The sequence below is a fragment of the Pisolithus orientalis genome (assembly GCF_024613125.1).
Source record: "Pisolithus orientalis strain OTSU chromosome Unknown F5J12scaffold_17, whole genome shotgun sequence".
In the NCBI taxonomy this organism is placed as follows: Eukaryota; Fungi; Basidiomycota; class Agaricomycetes; order Boletales; family Pisolithaceae; genus Pisolithus; species Pisolithus orientalis.
In genome coordinates, this window is record NW_026260798.1 from 522440 (window position 1) to 540898 (window position 18459).

Consider the following 18459-nt stretch of genomic DNA (forward strand, 5'->3'; position numbering starts at 1 on the left):
CCAGCTATGGGATAGATTAGTGACCTGGAAGTGGGGCCAGCTGACATGGCTGGGGGAAGGGATGATGTCCTGGCAGTGGGGTCAGCTGATGTGGCTGGGGGGAATGAACCATGACCTGGAGTTGTGGTTGGGCAGACACTTTGCAAGAAAGACCAATATCTTGCTAGTGGGTTAGTGGGGCTGGCCAATCTTATTACTCAGTACACTACTTCCTTGGTAGTTAGCTGGCTGAACCCACATGGTTGTGGAAAAATCCTATATCCTATCCTTATCCTGTGGTATTGAAGTTAACTCTACCAATCTGGCCATTGTATTGGAATTAACATTGGGCAAATTTACTCAGTTGTGTATCAGTACTTAAGGAGGAATTGTCCTGCAGGAAATTACTTTTTTTTCTGAACATTCAATGTCGTATGAAATTTGAAAACACAAAGCAGCTATTTTTGATTGTAGTACATGCATATCATATGTATCAAGGTAGGGTATTTTACAAAGATTCCAACAGCCAGGATGATGTTTGCCCCTTTCCCTGTGTCAGTTTGGTAGCCCCTTTGGACATGCAGATAGTATAGGTTTGGGGAGGCTGAGATGTGCCTTGTGTGTCCTTCCCACAGCCAGGATTCTTGCACTCATAGGAATAAGTCTGCCCTGAACAACCAGCTTCCCACTTCTGAATGCTATAATACTGAGGGCACCAGGCAGGCAATTGTTGTCCCCAAGGCCTGATGAACTTGTCAGTCCAGACAAATTTCTCCACCACTACCTTCTCCTGCCACAACATTAGGATGATGTTGGAGTGCCTACCCAACATACCACAGTCATTCAGGGCATACCTGACTGCACTTTGGACATGGAAGCCTTGAACAAGGGTGGAGTCAAGGACACTCATGAGGAAGGGAATGGTGGTGACTAGTTGAAGTCTCTCAGCATCAAAAAGCAACATGGACCTTGGCTTGAAACTGATATGGTGTCAGCCATAACCACCAACATTGAAAGAAAACCTACTGTTGCACAGCTGCCTTCAGTCCTTGGAAGCTCTGCTCCTTCCTTACAGTAGAACCACATACAAAGAAGATGAGGTCTCCACCCTTGACAATGTTGGAGAGGGGTAACAGAAGGCCTTGCAGAAACTGCAACTGGTCAGATGGGAGTGACAGTCAAACAATGGTGACTTACCTCAAAGACCTCTGTGGCTATTGGAACCTTATTCTCCATTCCAGAGAACAGATCCCCCCTGTCTTCATCAGTATGGGTAGTAAGGAAAATGACTACCTTAGGAAAGGTAGTCAGACTTGAAGCTAGCTTTGATGCTGCAGTGTCATAGGCAGCTCTGGACTCCTCAGTGGCAAAGTTGAAGGGCAGTTGTGAGAAGTGGTAGGTGTCTTGTCTGAAATATCCCTGCAACATGGTGTGAAGGATATGCACGGGGCATGGCCAAGCTCTAGAGACTCAAGGTGGAGGTGGATAATGGCAGTAGAGTTACCAGCCACTTCAGAGGTGGTGGCATGCTCAAACCCCCCAATGACCACAAGAGGGTGTTTCAGGACTGGCTTGCCTGACAAGTAGAAGCCCTGTACTTGGAGTTAGAAGTGATTGGGGTGGCAATATGCACTTACAAAATAGGGCTGAGGACTTTCAAATCTTGTCATTTTCCAATGACAGGAAACACACCTGAAGTTCATCCAGAGTTTGAGTCAATGGAATTAATTCATAAAAGGGAGGTTAACACACCTGAAGGTCACAGGAAGCTGGGTGACCTCTGCAAGGCAATCCTCAGGTACTACAACACACTTGTTACACACTACCCTTCTGCAACCTGCCTGATCACAAGGCCACAATGTCCCTCCATCCCTGCACATCACACAGAACTGCATAGAATGTTAGAAAGATGGATGGAATATAAAAAGAGACTTGCCAAGTTCCTCATCCTTCTCTTCTTGGCAACAGGGGCCTTCCTAGCATAGGCCTTGCTTGACTTGGCAGCATGTTTTTCCCTAGCTTTCAGACCAGCAAGAGATACCCTGGGAGCTCTACCCCCAGTGGTCTTCTTAGCTGTCTGCTTGGTCTTCACCATCTGAGTCTATTATGCCAACATTAGTGAGTGGCAGCAACATATGACACAGAAGGGAACAGTAGCATACCTTATTATCTTTACAAGACACAGAAGGTGTAGGGGACAAGCAGTAAGATAACAATAAATGCATTTAGTTTAGTACATATATCATGCAGCAGGGATAGATATCTACATATTTATGGAAAAGAGAAGCCAATGTATGCAACTACACAACACTGGGCACTGGATAAGCAGACCAAAGAGGGTGATATGTAAGTATCATCTGGACACCATGAAGTAGAAGTCCAACAACATACCTTATTGGATGAGACACAGCAAGGGAGATGCAGTGTGGCAGGAGGGAGATATGAATTGATAGCCTACTAGTGTGTTTTGTGAGTGGTACAGGGACACCAGGAACTGGGACAACATACCTTTTGTAGGATGAGACACAGCAAGGGGGTGTTCTGTGAGTGGTAGAGGGATGCCACGACCTGGGACTGACATACCTTTTTTTTTTTGATAAGGCACAGGCAAGGGGGTGTTCTGTGAGTTGTAGAGGGATGCCATGAAGCTGGGACAACACACCTTTTTTTTTGGATGAGCACAGTGAGGGGGTGTTCTGTGGGTGTTTTGTGAGTTGTAGAGGGACACTGCACAAGCTGGGACGACATACCTTTTTTTTGGATGAGGCACAGCGAAGGGGTGTTCTGTGAGTTGTAGAGGGATGCTGCGAAGCTGGGATGACATACCTTTTTTTTTTGGATGAGCACGGCAAGGGGGTGTTCTGTGAGTGGTAGAGGGATGCCGCAAAGCTGGGACGACATACCTTTTTTTTTGGATGAGCATGGTGAGGGGGTGTTCTGTGAGTTGTAGAGGGATGCCGTGAAGCTGGGACAACACACCTTTTTTTTTGGATGAGCATGGCGAGGGGGTGGTCTGTGGGTGTTTTGTGAGTTGTAGAGGGACACTGCGTGAGCTGGGACGATGTACCTTTTTTTTGGATGAGGCATGGTGAGGGGGTGTTCTGTGAGTTGTAGAGGGATGCCGTGAAGCTGGGACGACATACCTTTTTTTTTGGGTGAGCATGGTGAGGGGGTGTTCTGTGAGTGGTAGAGGGACACCACGACCTGGGACAACTTACCTTTTGTTTTTTGATAAGGCACGGCGAGGGGGTGTTCTGTGGGTGTTTTGTGAGTGGTAGAGGGACACTGCGAGCTGGGACAACATACCTTTTTTTGGATGAGGCATGGTGAGGAGGTGTTCTGTGAGTGGTAGAGGGACACTGTGACCTGGGATGACTTACCTTTTTTTTGGATAAGGCATGGCAAGGGGGTGTTCTGTGAGTTGTAGAGGGACACTGCGAAGCTGGGATGACATACCTTTTTTTTGGATGAGCACAGTGAGGGGGTGTTCTGTGAGTGGTAGAGGGACACCACGACCTGGGATGACTTACCTTTTGTTTTTTTGATAAGGCATGGCGAGGGGGTGTTCTGTGAGTTGTAGAGGGATGCCGCGAAGTTGGGACGACATACCTTTTTTTTTGGATAAGCATGGCAAGGGGGTGTTTTGTGAGTGGTAGAGGGATGCCGGGAAGTAGGACGACATACCTGTTTTGTGGATGAGACAAGGCGAGAGGGTGTTCTGTGAGTGGTAGAGAGATGCCACGCACTGGGATGACATACCTGTTTTTTGGATGAGACCCAGCAAGAGGGGGGGGGTGTTTTGTGAGTTGTAGAGGGATGCTGCGAGCTACTTACCTTCTTTTTGAATGAATGGGCTTTGTGAGTAGTATGGGACACTGAACAATGCGCAATAGACTGAGAAGAATGGCAGCGTCCTGGTGTGTCATGTGAGTGTTGAAGCCATGAGAGGTTCGACAACATACCTTTTTTGTTTTTTTTTTGAAGGGAGATGCAGCATGACGTACCTATTTTGTGTTTAGAGAGGGAGAGGTGTGAGAGATCCAGAGGATGACGACATACCAAAAATTTCGCTGAGAGGCAGCAGGGCCAGAGAGTGGGATAACGCAACAACGGTTGGTGAGGGAGACACTGTGTGGCAAGAGGAGAGGAGCAAAAGACCATGTCAATCCAGATACTCGGATGCACAGATCTTGATTTTGGACAGGTCATGTAGTGAGACCTATGATAATCTTGGACACAACCTTAATTGTGACATGAACAATGTCACGGCTGTCATGATTATCACATGTGTCTACCCGTACTTCAGATGCGTCTCGGGAACATTACATAGGACTATATACAGAGTGGTCAGTCACCACTAGGCCGATTTCTGGTTTCAATAAGTGACTACATGTATTAAATGATCCGGTAGTGCTACTACAATACATTTTCTGTGAAATCCCAAGGGTAAGCCACCACTACTGCTCAGCCAACGGCACGAGGGAGTGCTTGCTTGGCTCGACAATGCAATTACGAGAATGTCAAGCGAACATTTAGTATTTAGTATATAGAAGCCGAATCTGGTGACAGTGGAGTCACGTGACATTGCTATTCACGATGTATAGTACGACACGTGGTACTGACTCAGAGGAAGTTGCCGGCACTCATGGCAACTGAACACGCGCCGAGGCCGAGAACGTGACATTGACGGTGACCTCGCTAGTTGGACTGTGGCCAAACAATGGTACATAAGACTCAAGTATATAAATCCCCCCCAGTCAGTGGCATGTTTTTTCCCTTACTGTGTTTCCCTGCGATGTGACGCTTCCCCTCCATCGTCCTCCCTCTCCCTCCATCTCCATCTCCCTTTCCCCCTCTCTCTCTCCCATTTTGTGTGCTACATCATCTTCATTTTTATCTCAGCCCATCGTCTCGGCTGTCATAAGGTAAGTGGCACCTCTGATCCCAGAATTTTCACATTACTTGATTACCGTTACTTTGCAGCATCCTTGGCGCCTCACTATTGACTGTAGTCTGCAGCTACAGGATGTAGGGAGGGGCTGCCCTTGACCTTAGATTGTGCTTGGCCAGCACAATTTGTGGTGTTGTTTTGGGGATGAAAAATTTTCAATACAGCTGAAAACCTTGCTTTTGACTCTTCCTGTGCTCAATCATGCGTCATCGTAGAACCAAAGTCCTTGGCAAAAGCTCTGCAGGAGGTTTGTATAAATTTGAAGTCACTAAAACCCAGAGAGGAAAGGACACCTATAAGGAGGTGGATGCTAGACACCTCTACCTCCCATCTCAGAGTCAACCTTCAACTCCAAGGACCCCCAGGACAATAGGCTCCCAAAATGTTGTCCCAGACTCCTTTGACATGCCTACCTTGGACTGGAATGATGAGGAAGATACCCCAAATACTAGGAGGGTTACCAAGGTGGGAAGTTTTGCCTGATACTGCATTGGCTAAATTATCCCCTAGAGTCAAAATAATTTCATCAGAGAATGGCTGCCTTGGAGAGCAGAATATCTCAAAGTCATTCTTGAGGGAGAGCAGCTGGCTAAGGGGGGGATATGTGAGCAGTGCTGTCAGGCAGAAGGAAGTATCAGATGCATGTCCTGCATTGGTGTGCATGCCTGGTGTGGTCCTTGTGCTGTGAAAGTGCATCAAAATCTTCCATTCCACAAGGTACAAAGATGGAATGCTACTCATTACCAGGATACCTCTTTGATGGCACTTGGGTTCCTTTGGCACATTGGCCATGGGGGTTGTCCTTGCCCTCAAAACAGACAGAATCAGGATCCAGACTCAGAGGAGTTGGGCTATACTTCTGGGGAAGGGCCTCCCAATTACAGGTCAATGGCAGTCATATCCTGTAGCCTCCATGTTAACCTCTGGTAGCAGGAGATCCTTCAGATCAAAAATGACCATAGTGCACACAGAAGGAATTTTCACTCATGAGATTTCTTGGTGCAATTGCCCTGGGTCAGATCCAATCGACTGGCACCTTGATTTACTCAGGGAAAGACTCTTTCCAGCCAGTATAACAAAGCCCAAGACTGCTTTCACCTTTGATGTTCTTAATCACTTTCTCATTGATGCCCTGGAATGCAAGACTTCAGCTATGAGTTTCTATCAGAAGCTGAAGAGGTTCACCAACAATGCATTTCCTGACTGTATACCAGTTGAGTGCCATGCACTATTTGCTCTTAGGGGGTTCTATTAATGCATTCATTTCCAATTAGGACAGGTACCGAGAACTGATGAGGGTTTCCAGACTGTGGAGGGATTTGAAACATAGGAAATGGTTTGGCTTTGGTCATGATAAAGAACAAGATCCTAGACAAGGAGAACTTGCACTCTTTTGTCCTGCCTGCCCACAACCAGGTATTAATTTACCTCCAGATTGGAAAACCCAATATGACAGGTATGGAGTGATAATCTGTAGGGTTTTGATTTCTAACTCCCCTCCCCCCTTAGTGATACCATAATGAGGCAATATGTCATGGATGGCAACTTCACTGCTCAGCATATGAAAATGAACAAGCCTGAGTTGGATGTGTCATTAGCAGATGGAACTGGTTACATGGTTGCTGAAAAGCCCTACCAGGCCCATCTTGAGCAGTCTTTGGATAACAAGGAGGTGAGTTGTCCCAAGGTCATGGAGTTTAAATGACCCACTGTACTGGTAGAGATCCACCTGCAGCAATCACAGGGCAATCAATGCTGCTAATATTAACAAGTCCAATCTCCGGTCCACTGGGATTGGTGCCACAGCCTGTGCTCAGCATGGTTGCTTTGTTCCCCATTCTGTGGTGGACTTTCAGAAAGGGGAAAAGTGAGTGGACCTGATGGATGTACTGGAAGCCTTTGGAACTCATTTTGTGCTAGGTACATGAACACAGATTACTCCATCTGCAGTGCTCTTGATTATCATTCAGAAAGCATCACAAAGGCCCTTGTCATTTATGATGTTGGGTGCCAGTGGAGTATTAACTTCCAGAGTCAGGTAAAATCCAGCTGCTCTCTCCATCTCCCTCCCTCCCTGGAAATCATTCCTGCTGTGGGGAAGTTTCATCTTGCTGCCCACAAACTCTCTTGCTTTCCAAGATATAGCCTCAACTTTATCAAGGGTGCTGGTCATCTGGATGGTGAAATTTTGGAGACATTGTGGGCTCCATTCAATAAGATCTCTCCCACTGCAAGGTCTATGACTCAGGCCCACAGACAAGAAGTGTATGATGACCATATGAGAGATTCTAACTGGAAAAAAATTGTCAACATGAGTGAGAGACCTTTTCTTCAAAGAGAAGTTAATTTACCCTGTACATCTCAGTTCCTGCACTGTTGAAAAAATACAAGACCTCACACAAGTGCCTAGAAGAAATGAATCAGGCATATGAGCAGTTGACAGCTGTTCTAGACCCTGGCCAACTTGCCCAATGGGAGTCGGATGTTCTTGAGGCAGAAGCAAATCGAGGTGATTCCCTAGACATTTATTTGTTGAAAGGGGAAAAAGGTCAGTATGTTCCTAAGAAACCCTGGGCATGTCTGATGGCCTGTAGCCCCTACCATGGGTGAAGTGCAGTTAAAGCTCATGAAAAATCCACCTGTGTCCCCAGGGAGCCATGGTTCTGTGGCTTGGCTTGTGGAAGGAATTAGCATAGAGGATGCACAGTATGGTCTGTGGTTTCCAGAAGCAATAGGTTGCTAACCAGACCTGCAGGGACCAGCTAAGATCTGAGCTTAGACAGAGCCACATGTCTACCAGACAAGAAATCAAAGTCTCAGAGGAAAAGAAAAAGACTTTCTGCCAGGATTGACAAATTCCATGGCACCAGCCAGGCATTTCTCAAAGGTTTGGAGGTGGACAATGTCTTCATACCCCAGGATGATCCAGCATTCCTTGGGCAAGGTGAAGAAATTGATGACAATGGAGAGTACTGGGAAGATGATGAGGATTGGGAGGCTACAGAAGAAGGAGAGGAGCTACCTGCTGAGCTCATGAGTATATGGATGCCCTCATCCATTGGAGCAACCAAACTGATGGAGCTTGGCCTTCATGACCTCCTCAAAGAAGAAATGGAACTCAGGATTGGGCAAGCTAATGATTGTCTAGACCAGCTCTGAACCAACCTTGGACACAAGGCAATGTTATACAGACAGAACTTCCGCAGTGCACAATCAACTAGGGAAGGTACAAGAACCAAGCAGGACATCCAAAAAGTGGTGGCTCAGATAAACAAGCAGGTCAGAAGTTATCAGAGGGCAAGGCAGGCCATTCTCCAGTTGGAACCCAATCAAGAGATTGGACAAAAATATCAGGCTATTCAGCCCCAGGACCTGGCAGTGAGTAAGGATGTTACAGAGGAGAACCGGTTTGGGCAGGGAACCAGCAAAATGGCATGGTTTTGGATGATGGATGGTGAACAGGGTCAACTGAATGCTGAGAAGGGGGGTTTAATGGAGGAGTGTAAGTGTTAATACTACTCAAAAAAATCTCACTGATAAATTGTGGGGCAGTTTACAGGATCAACTGGCTCAAAGCAAGGGCAAGAAGGGACAGGTGGAAAGAAGAATTGTCATTGGTGAGGCATGAGATGGTTTGGGCCATCTTATGGTTTGAGTTCCAGAAGGACATATGGGAGAAAAGGGCTCTACAATTGTTGGAACCAGGGAAAAAGGCTTATGCTCATAAGCAGATAGTGTTGTGGACTGACTTTTCCAAAAAGGCCCAATTGATGTTCCAAGGTAAACAAATGGATTGTATTTAGAACATGGGTATATGTGTATAGTTTTCCTGATTACCCTTGCTTTGCACTTGGTATCTGAATCAAAGTGAATAGCAAATACATCAAAACAATCATACCATAATGGTACCTTTCCTAAAAGAGTGATGGCCAAAAACTTCAACCTCCTGCCTAAATTGGGAAAGGCTGAAAAATTTTCACCTTGCTTCCAACCTCCATCATCTGTGCTGCTAATTATCCCCCTGATTTTATTCTCTCATGGCTGATTGGTCTGAAGTCTACTCTGATCTGCTGTCCTCCTATGTGGAGCAGTACACAGATGCCCGAGGGAATCCTGACCTCAGGGCCCAGATCCTGGCTGATGTGAAATCCCAGATCCTTCAGCAAGCATCTTCAGGATCTGTGGAATTGCCCCAGAACTTGAGAGTGGTAGGGTATCTTTTTCATCAAGTTTCACATATCTCAAGTGTATTTAGGCCATCAGAAGGGTGTTTTTGCCAGAACTAGACCCTGAAGACCAGGATGATGAGGAACACATCATTGAGAGCATCCTGGCTGCAACAGACAAGAGGAAGGAGCAGCCTGGGACTGGTGAGGATGAGGATGGCAGAGAGGAGAGGACCAGACCTACCAAGGCTGGAAATTACAGAAAACCCTTCACTGATTTTACTGCCTCCCAGCAGCTCTTCAAAGAGGACATGGATGCCTATGATAGGGAGAGGAGGGACACCAAGGACCCCAAGACCATAGGTCAGAGGACCAAAATCATCCAACAGTGGTGGGAGTCTCTTGCAGATGACAAGAAGGCTGAAGCAGGGAGGGCTGCTTCCAAGTGGAATAAGTTGGGAGCTCCAAAAGAAACTCATGAATTGTCAGTGCTGGTCTACTTCAAATGTCTTATACTAATCATGCAATAATTCAGGTACAGGAGAAAAAATTTTCCCAACATGGCCAGAGACTTTATTGAAACAGTCAGGAGGACCATGGGGTCAAATATAGTGATGTTTCTGGCTCATGAGACTACTGATTCTCAGATCAAGATGGCAGTGTAGGTTCCCCTTTACCTTGTCTATCCAATGCTAATGAAGAAACCTAGCTTTGAAACACAACCCCCTGATGGGAAGAAGGCCTTCTCAGAGTCTTCAGAGCCCACCAAGGATTGGGTTCTAAAGGGAGAGCAAATGTTAACCAATTATCTTTTGACTGAAGCTGGTAAGTGATAAACATTGGTGATCAATGTAATATGTGTACCTAGGTTGATTCCATACTCAGCTGAGGAAGATTTGAATGATGAGAATCCAAAGGTGGAGATAGCCTTGGATGATGAAGGAAACCCAGAGGTACCAGCTTGGACTGGTCAGAAACTCAAGGTCCAGCAGAGTTTGGCAAGAATGGTCTTCCAGGCTGCCTATGGTATGTTCTTGATTGTCAAGTGCATCTACAGTTGTTGATGGAAGTTGGAAACATAGCAAAGTTTACAGGGAAGCCCAAGGCCAAGGTTCCCTGGGGCCTGCTTATCAAGTCCCATTTGGAGTATCTGAGTTCTGATTCCATCCCAGAAGGATTTGTGATGAAAGATCCTTCAAAATGGACCAAGGCTGACATGTGGATGCTTTGGAATCATTGGAATTCCCAAGAGGAGGAGGATAAGGTGATTGTTTCATTCATCAAGTGCAAAAAGGAGGACAAGCCATTGGGAAGGCCCTGGAACAGGAAAACCCCATCCAAAAAGAGAGAGTGGATGAGCCCTGGGGAGGACAGTGAAGCTGGGGTGGAGGCCAAGCCCTCAGATTTAGGGGAAGAAATTGGTGGGGCTGGTATGACCCCTATAGCAACTTCATCAGGGGCCCAGGATATCCTTGACTCTGGGAGGGCCCCATCTGAAGATACCCCTCATGAATCCAGCCCTGCTTGTCATGCCAATGGGGACAGGGTGAAATATTTAAAGTCCCTTTGCATCATGCCCAGGTACCAGGAACTTGTTGAGCTTGTAGATGGCTTGCCAGAGACAGTAAGTGATAAACTTTCTTCAAATACCAGGTTAACAAACATTTTGTACAGGAACCTGATGCTGGACCAGTCAACCTGCCTGTCTGGGCATCTTGGGCCTGGAGTGCCCAGTATTTGCCCCAGGAGATGCATGGCAATGGGGATTCCTTCTGGAAGGCACTGTATCAATTGCAAAGTGAAAAGTTTGCATCCACCCAGAAAGGTCTTACCATTGTACTGGGATTTGGTTTGTTGTGGAGGGAGTGCAAAAGAGCACAGGACATAGAATCAGATGACCCTGAAGCTGCTAATCTGGGCTCTTTGCTAGGCTCAGGTCTTGATATCCACAAGGGGGAAGATGTTATGGGTGCAGTGGGGCTGGTAGTTGCAAGACTGCAGCAGAATTCTGGTGGCTCAAGCAGAGGGATTGGTGCACAGGAAACAACTGGGGTCAGTGCAGGGGATTCCTGTCCCACCCAGGGGGGTGGCATGAAGGAATCCTGGAATACAAGAAAGGATGTGAGGAAAAGAAAAAGGGGAGGCAGTGGGGATGTTGATCAGAAGATGGCAAAGGAGGGTGAAGAGGCAAGCAAGAAATCAACTAGAGCTCATCAACCAACCAAGAGAGCTCTGGGTCTTGGTCTATAAATAAACTGTAGATGGTGTGAATCAAAAGGATCCCTATATATGGCTACCCATGCTCATTGCAAGTTTCAAACCCTGTGAGATCACTGACATCACCTGGAGGTGAAGAATGGCCATGGATTCAGGGGGTAAGGCCACCCCCCAGTGAGGTTGGCCAACACTGGTCTCAGGGGGTATGTCCATCTGGAAGTGTCATCAGAGTCAATACTTCTGGTAACATCTAAATTGACAAGCAATTGATTATGCCAAGGGAATTTTCAGGGTTTGGCCAACCCTACTTCCAGGTGGTGAGGTCTGTGTCCATCCCCCAGTGAAATCGGCCTGACACCACTTCCAGGGTGTGAGTCCATCCCCCAGTGAGGTTGGCTGACACCACTTCCAGGGTGTGGGTCCATCCCCCAGTGAGGTCGGCTGACACCACTTCCAGGGTGTGGGTCCATCCCCCAGTGAGGTCGGCCGACACCACTTCCAGGGTGTGGATCCATCCCCCAGTGAGGTCAGCCGACACCACTTCCAGGGTGTGGATCCATCCCCCAGTGAGGTCGGCCGACACCACTTCCAGGGTGTGGGTCCATCCCCCAGTGAGGTCAGCCAACACCACTTCCAGGGTGTGAGTCCATCCCCCAGTGAGGTCAGCCGACCTCCCTCCAACATGTCAGCCTATCCACCATCAGGGTCTATAGGCTGATGTCGGTTAGTCCCACTTTCAGGACCCAATGTGCATGTCAGATGACCCACCTTCTGGATTACATGTGACTGAAGGGTCTGGAATTATGGTAGAACCTCTTAGCATTAGCAGTGGTCTGGGTTTGTTTCTGCTGAGTGTGAAGTCCATGAGGGCAAACTTGCTAGTTTTGAAGTGGGAGTTGTGACTTTCGGACCACACGTAGGCTCCATCTTCGCGTTCCATCATGCTTTTTAGTGTTGCATGAGTCTCTTCGAACGTTTTTCCTATGGCGATGAGAGCAGTGTCATCTACGAAAGCAAGTGTTAGTTCATTTTTACCGTTGGCCATTTCTACTAGGTCCGAGCTGTAGATGATGTATAGTATCATAGAAAGTGGGTCTCCTTGTCCTATACCGTTCTTTGCATTGAACCACTCAGATTTGTAGTTGTCGAAACATATCTTGGTTCTTCTGTTCATCAGCAATCTTTCCGTGTACTTTACTATCTCCAGTGGTAAGCCTCTCTTTCTCATGTTGTGCAGCAGGCGGTCGGTGACTGCATTTGGGAAGGCTCCTTCTATGTCCAAGAATAGCACGGAGGCTACTTTTCCTTGTCGCCAGGCATGCCATACTGTGGTTTCGAGCAGGAGCAGTGAGTCTTTGGTTGATCGTCCCGGTCTTCTGCCAAAGTGTGTTGGCAGGAGCAGTTGGTATTTTTTGAGTATGAACGACATGTTGCTGGCTACTATGGCTGACAGTAGTTTTGCGGGGTGTTGTGCCTTACCACTGAGTATGCCCCGTCAGGCCTCTCGCAACGAAGGCGCCACAGCTGGTTGGATCCAGCATGGTTACCAAATGGTAGCGAGGAAATCCAGAAGGTTCTCGAAAGAGAACCACCTTCGAGGACTGGTCGCTGACCTGGAGGTGCGCATCACGTCGCAGGCCTTAAAGGCTTGGCAGGAAGCTTCCTTTCCCTCCTCTCGTCTTATTCCCAACCCGTGTATACCAGACCTGGGATGGGTCACCCTTAGCACCACGAGGGTCATGCCTTGTCGGTCACCCCACTGGGGTAAGGGCAGCTCCCATCGTTGGTGGTCCTATTGGTAGCTACCTAAATGGCTCGGGATAGGAAGTGGTTGGGGTAGAGTAGCCCCCTGACGTCGAAACCACCGCCCTCCCTCCCCTTTACCCAACTGACGGAAGTACCCCGATACCTAGCACATAGATCTAAAACTACCCCCCGAAGGGGGGTAGTTGGTCGACTTCCTATTGATTACTAATCAAGAAAAGCTCATCCACGACACCGACCTAGTTGAAGTCTCATCGCATGTCATCGTAGCATGAATCGACGAGTGCTGTTCTACATGTGCATTTAAAGTAGGTCAACGCCCAACAGTACTCAAGGAGGACTAAGAGTGAGCTGCGCACAGACATGTCACAGAGAAGCCACCAACTAACCTACTTCTCTCCCAACGAAAACGCAGATAGGCGCAGATCCGTTGACTTGTCCGCCTTATCGTCCCTATCGTACGACTACCAGTCAACGGTTCAAGGAATTCCTTCACCCCTCGTCCACCCTTCACTTGCATGTTCACGACATGGCCCTTTACCTTCCCCACCTACTCCGCATTCGACGTTCACAAGAAACCTCTCGGTGACATCCCCTCCGTAGACACCCTCACCAACCTCCGGATTGTGTTGATTAGGGCTCGATCTCGCTCCATTTTAAATATTACATTGATTTATTGACCCTGTGAACGTGTTCTTGCTGCGCTGAGTTTAGAGTGGGAAGGTCGCACCATTCGTTATCAACGAGTCCACGCCGAACATCGGCAGTCGCGATCTAAGGAGACCAATGATAGCGCTGAATGCAGCAAGATGTGAAGAAAACGGGCTCAGAGACCAGGAATTTATCTGCATGACTGACTACTTCCAATCTTCCTCACGATCAAAACAGACTTGTTCAACTGGTTTCGTGGAGGTATGTAATATATCCTCGTCACGAAATATGGTTCATTCTGACCCCGAAATGTTAGAGAGAGGAGACCGCCTCAAATAATTCATCTTACCAGTTGGGGGCTTCCATGATATTACTGTTGCCGTGTACGGAATCGAGAGAGTATTCTCAAGCCATTATTAAGTGAATTCAGCGTCTGGACATGACAGGTAAGGTTGGGAATGGTAATATGGCAGAAGGCCGGGGCCGGGTACTCGTACTGTCTCGTTATTGCACAAACCACCGCTAACTTCTAGTAGGGCAAATGCATCGTGTGCTTAACTGTCTTATCAGGCGCGAAAAATGCTTACAACTTTCTTAGTGGATGCCCTCACCGATGGGAGCACGATGTACGTCTGGGTTTCTTTTGCATAGCAGTGATGAAGCACTTTTGAGCCGAACAGCGGAATGATCCCCTGTCCAAAGGTAACAGGGACCTATTCGCGATTCCGTCATGTCTTGTAGTTTTCCTCGGGGTTGGGGGTTTCCATGCGTTTGGCTGTGCATAGAGGAAGTTTGGAATGGATGGGCCTGACGCGCGCTCCCTTTGGGGACTGTGATGAGCTTCCCGGACGGCAATGAGAACTATTATCAAGATGGCAACAACAACAACAGCAAAAATGTGAGCACTTGCCATCGCCAGGCCGAACAATGCCCTTGTTAAGCTGAAGCTCACTGGGTTTGTCTCGATGAGTGTTGCGTGAACTTGGCCCACAGGCGTTGTTTTTCCTTCTCTTCCGTGAGGCTGATGGAATCCCTACGCCATCCCTTCCGCTAGCAGCAAGGGAACTCACATCCGTTCGCGTAAAGGATGTGACCTCTAAACTCAACGAGGTGGCTTCTGTAGTAACGCTCCTAACAGTCCGGAACTTATTTCGCACGTTGCTATCGCACCTGAGGTCAAATATGCTCGGGTATGTGATATTCTCTGATATCGCTGGACCGTCTGATAGAAACATCACCTCCAGGATCCCCTGCGTTAGGACGGGAGCACTGACATGCAGGTTCGTATCTTGGGAATGCAGTGACTTGATATCGAAAGCAAGGCCGGGGCCACTGTCGTCATGGTGCTCGGAGTTGTACGCAGAGGTGGTTTACCAGAGTATCTGCTCTCCGATGCGACGTGACACACTGCGCCACTGAATGTCCCGAAATGAAGATTGTCTGGCCTGAACGGGGGAAGATATGATTCAGGAGGAAGCCGAGGCTTCCAGCCTGGCCCTACATGGGGCAGTTCGAGATACTGATCGCTGTGATAACAAGTTAGGTGTAGAGACTGCCGCACTGGATTTGAGCGATAAATAGGGACAACTTTTGTCGAAGGCGTGAGTTGCTACGGTGGACAGCACGACCATTGTGGATGATGGGTAGACGGGTGGGGTCATTTGGCGAATGAAGTGGGGTTACATCTGTCGCATACTTTATCGCAAGCTGCGTATCGGAATCTACCTGACACTGCTCGAGTAAAACTACCACACGTGCGTTGGCTTTAAGTGAACTAACAGATAACGATGAGTACAATACCTCAGGCGTCGGGGTTCAATGCGTCGTTTACTCCTGCGCTCCTGGCGGGCCAACTCGTGCATCGCCGGATGGGACGTCAGTACTTTACATACAAGCGCATCAGATGCAGTTCTCACCGGACAATAGGTTCAAGTAGCGTTGATTGAAGCACCGGCTCCAGGTACTGCATTCTCCGCAAATGCCTCTGGTTATTCCTTTCCTGTTCACAGCCAACCACCACCTGGGGTATTGGTCATGCCACGCAAAACGGGATCATTCGGGACCGAGCATACAACCTGCCTGAGCTCGCAGTGGCATAAGCCTGGTATCCAACGATATTTTTAATGGTAAACATTGTACTCACTGCCCACCTACATTTTGAATAGGTCACGGTGTTGTTTTGGGAGACGTCTACACATCATGATCAGACTCACGATACGTGGCACAAATATCCTGCGGGAATCCTGATGCGGCAAAGGCTAGACTAGTATTCACCTGTTGGATGAACATCGTGTAGTCTGCTCTCGGTTCGGGATCGTAATGGCGGCATGGCGAGCCACTTTGAAAAGTAAAAGGGTGCGGCATGCACTCGTAACTTGGTGGTCTGCGTGTCGGCGTTGGCATTGGCGTATGAAGAGGCCAGCAGACGTGCCAGCGCAAGGAAATAGTGTATCGCTGATCTCTACAAATATCTTGTGGTTCATAAGCTACCACGAGGAATGAGGTCATAGTAGTGATCGAATGGAATCTAGCTGCAGGAGCGCTGTCATGACTTCGAAAGAATTGACAACAAGCAGTGGGAGGTCGCGATGGCCGATGTAGTTGTACGCGGGCGCGCATGTCATTCGGTCAAGAAAGTCCACGTATAGTATTTGCACGCAGACTAACATCCCGCACCCCCCAAAATTCCTGACAGAGCGCATTCCCATCTTTAACGTCGGACGCAAAACTGAGAGTAAACCTTTGAATATGGCTAAACTTCGATGCAGTGCCGAAATTGGCGAGCTCCTGAAAAAGATCACGGTGATTATCAGAATAGCCAAAGTGTATAAGCTTCAGCACTACGATGGCTCGCATGAATAGCTGAGAACTGTTGGCTGCAAGCGTAAGTTCTCCAAGAAGCAGAAGGTGAAAACTGTCTGGCAGGAGCATCCAACCAAAGGTGTCACCGACTAGTGGAGGTCCGTTAATGGCTGGGTGGGGATAGACGTAGGATTCACGGTCTGGCTCGGGTAGCCTCTGAACCGCAGCTCAAGAGTGCTGAGGGTCGTTTCAAATATACGAGGGTAGGGGCCTGGCTAGGCAAGAGAAATCGCGGATGAGCCGAAACATCCCATAGGGAACAAAAATAAGAACTTTCCCAAGTGAGGGAAATTTCAGGCCCTCGAGCGTGCGAAGGACTGTAGCCACCGCAGTATCTCGTATGTGAAGGCACCGCCAGCGATTGGCGGTGGAGACGAGGGCGTCCGGCCATCGTCAACCAAACGGATTTATGATGAAAATGTCGAGAGGAACATTGCCACTCCTCATCAATTGAGTATCCAGGGTCGCGACAGGGGGAGGTTCGTTGCACACCACGACATTACTCCAGATCCCATGCAGAGCCGCGACACCGTTGAAAAATTCATTCTGCGGCCAACCGGCGCCAGAAAGTCTTCCGACTTATGTAAACATTAGACCATTGATCACAGGAGGTTGTTGCTCGATGAGCTCGTCGAGTCAATCTTGCTTTTGTGTTTTTATGGCAACACGGATTTCTACAAGCCGCTCGAAGAGTATTCTTTCGGTCCCTTGCAACCGGAGCAACTCATTGCGTGTTTCATCCAGTTCATCCATGATAGGCAGGTAGCCGTACCACAGACCAGCCTTGTGTAGGGAATCGTGCTCTCTGAACCCTACTAGGGTTGGCGAGCAACGGCGATCATCGATTGTCGCTGTGCGGTGTTGTTTAGTCTCCAGTCAACGGTTGCGAGTGACCATTCTTGGCCGAATAATTCCCGATGAGGCGTATGATCATTGTTCCCTGTTCATGCGCGACACCTACAACGAAATACAATAAAGCTCAGAAACCTAGAAGTGAGACTCCGCCCGTAGATCCCCTTGCTAAGCCCTGAGCTCTTAGGGTTGTTACACGGGCGGGTATCACCGGCGAGGTATCTTGGTCGCGACTATGGAGGTACGGCCAACACCTCGAGCCGTACCCGCGGTATTGGTTTTCGCGGGTAAGCCTCTGAATGATTCACTCGTTTACGGAAAAGGAGGTGGGTCTGTTGATATAGGAGGTAAGATTGCAGTCCGAATACTCCCATCCAATTCCTAGCACACAAGCGACCATGGTGCATAATACAGTGTTACCCGAAGAATACAAATGGATTGTTAGGGATGGCTATGCCAAAGGTCATTTACAATGACATCGGAACCGTATAACGTAGGTATTTCGCGCATTCCTAAATGTCCAGTGTCCCAGGCCTTGTTACTGTGCATTCGGAAGACTCGTGGAATGAAATGCAGTCACACTTACTTCCCGAAAATCGGATAATCTTATCTTCCAGTTGTAACGGCGCGGTGCAGGTTTCTACATTTGCAAGATGAACCTAGAGCACGAATCGTGCAAGGCAGCAGGAAAAGCTTTCCTCCAATCTGGAACGCGTGGATCCACGGGGTAGAACGCAAGAAACAAGGTACTCGCAGCATCGTGTAGATGTGTTCCACCACCAATCCGCGGATCCCGGAGTTGCCCAACTCGTTAGAAGGCGTAAGTCTTGGACCTGATGTGACAGATGAAGGCAGGGCGCTAACAGTATCGATTAGGGAGATGTGAATATCTGAAAACGAGGCGAATTGACTTCCTTGATGGTGGTCTTGTTTACTACAGTGTATTTCCCCTACTGGCGATTGGGTCGATCTATCAGGAGAAAGTGCTGAGTGAGTGGGACCGAGGATTTTGGCAGC

The 18459-nt window shown here is 48.2% G+C and overlaps 6 protein-coding genes across 6 annotated transcripts; 2 read left to right on the plus strand and 4 right to left on the minus strand.

The window, feature by feature from the left end:
- Window positions 1-487: 487 nt before the first annotated feature.
- Window positions 488-3905, minus strand: F5J12DRAFT_783437 (uncharacterized protein; the record flags this gene model as incomplete). The annotated part of the gene is made up of 22 exons (XM_051742845.1): window positions 488-800; window positions 834-959; window positions 1006-1136; window positions 1177-1387; window positions 1426-1571; window positions 1617-1671; window positions 1732-1759; window positions 1912-2080; window positions 2142-2149; window positions 2488-2553; window positions 2642-2675; window positions 2730-2763; window positions 2806-2840; window positions 2883-2916; window positions 2959-3080; window positions 3123-3156; window positions 3198-3233; window positions 3286-3318; window positions 3360-3421; window positions 3510-3546; window positions 3589-3663; window positions 3814-3905. The coding sequence occupies 22 exons, from the start codon at window positions 3903-3905 to the stop codon at window positions 488-490; spliced, it is 1881 nt and encodes a 626-aa protein (XP_051599207.1).
- Window positions 3906-5882: 1977 nt separating this feature from the next.
- Window positions 5883-6801, plus strand: F5J12DRAFT_906113 (uncharacterized protein; the record flags this gene model as incomplete). The annotated part of the gene is made up of 4 exons (XM_051748743.1): window positions 5883-6143; window positions 6205-6386; window positions 6440-6602; window positions 6652-6801. 4 exons carry the CDS (start codon window positions 5883-5885, stop codon window positions 6799-6801), a joined length of 756 nt encoding a protein of 251 aa, XP_051599208.1.
- Window positions 6802-8967: 2166 nt separating this feature from the next.
- Window positions 8968-11346, plus strand: F5J12DRAFT_893544 (uncharacterized protein; the record flags this gene model as incomplete). Its single annotated transcript, XM_051747667.1, has 7 exons — window positions 8968-9138; window positions 9186-9580; window positions 9632-9757; window positions 9806-9921; window positions 9982-10122; window positions 10179-10720; window positions 10771-11346. 7 exons carry the CDS (start codon window positions 8968-8970, stop codon window positions 11344-11346), a joined length of 2067 nt encoding a protein of 688 aa, XP_051599209.1.
- A 271-nt stretch (window positions 11347-11617) lies between these two features.
- On the minus strand, window positions 11618-11997 carry F5J12DRAFT_783439 (uncharacterized protein; the record flags this gene model as incomplete). The annotated part of the gene is made up of 2 exons (XM_051742846.1): window positions 11618-11943; window positions 11985-11997. The coding sequence occupies 2 exons, from the start codon at window positions 11995-11997 to the stop codon at window positions 11618-11620; spliced, it is 339 nt and encodes a 112-aa protein (XP_051599210.1).
- A 2061-nt stretch (window positions 11998-14058) lies between these two features.
- On the minus strand, window positions 14059-15748 carry F5J12DRAFT_837112 (uncharacterized protein). The gene is made up of 5 exons (XM_051745996.1): window positions 15645-15748; window positions 15529-15581; window positions 15249-15473; window positions 15103-15173; window positions 14059-15060 (listed from the first exon to the last, which is right to left on the minus strand). The coding sequence occupies exons 3-5, from the start codon at window positions 15387-15389 to the stop codon at window positions 14457-14459; spliced, it is 816 nt and encodes a 271-aa protein (XP_051599211.1). The 5' UTR covers window positions 15390-15473; window positions 15529-15581; window positions 15645-15748; the 3' UTR covers window positions 14059-14456.
- On the minus strand, window positions 15645-16535 carry F5J12DRAFT_146000 (uncharacterized protein). The gene is made up of 2 exons (XM_051738139.1): window positions 15938-16535; window positions 15645-15807 (listed from the first exon to the last, which is right to left on the minus strand). The coding sequence occupies exons 1-2, from the start codon at window positions 16345-16347 to the stop codon at window positions 15732-15734; spliced, it is 486 nt and encodes a 161-aa protein (XP_051599212.1). The 5' UTR covers window positions 16348-16535; the 3' UTR covers window positions 15645-15731.
- Window positions 16536-18459: the final 1924 nt, after the last annotated feature.

Bases quoted from the DNA above. Each gene is read 5' to 3' on its own strand.
- F5J12DRAFT_837112 (XM_051745996.1), bottom strand. From the start codon at position 15,389: ATGACCCCACCCGTCTACCCATCATCCACAATGGTCGTGCTGTCCACC. The intron at 15,174-15,248 runs GTATCTCGAACT...TCCCCCGTTCAG, and splicing joins ACTTGTTATCACAGCGATCA to GCCAGACAATCTTCATTTCG. The intron at 15,061-15,102 runs GTAAACCACCTC...CCATGACGACAG, and splicing joins ATCGGAGAGCAGATACTCTG to TGGCCCCGGCCTTGCTTTCG.
- F5J12DRAFT_146000 (XM_051738139.1), bottom strand. From the start codon at position 16,347: ATGCGCGCCCGCGTACAACTACATCGGCCATCGCGACCTCCCACTGCT. The intron at 15,808-15,937 runs GTCTGATCATGA...CTGCGAGCTCAG, and splicing joins ATTTGTGCCACGTATCGTGA to GCAGGTTGTATGCTCGGTCC.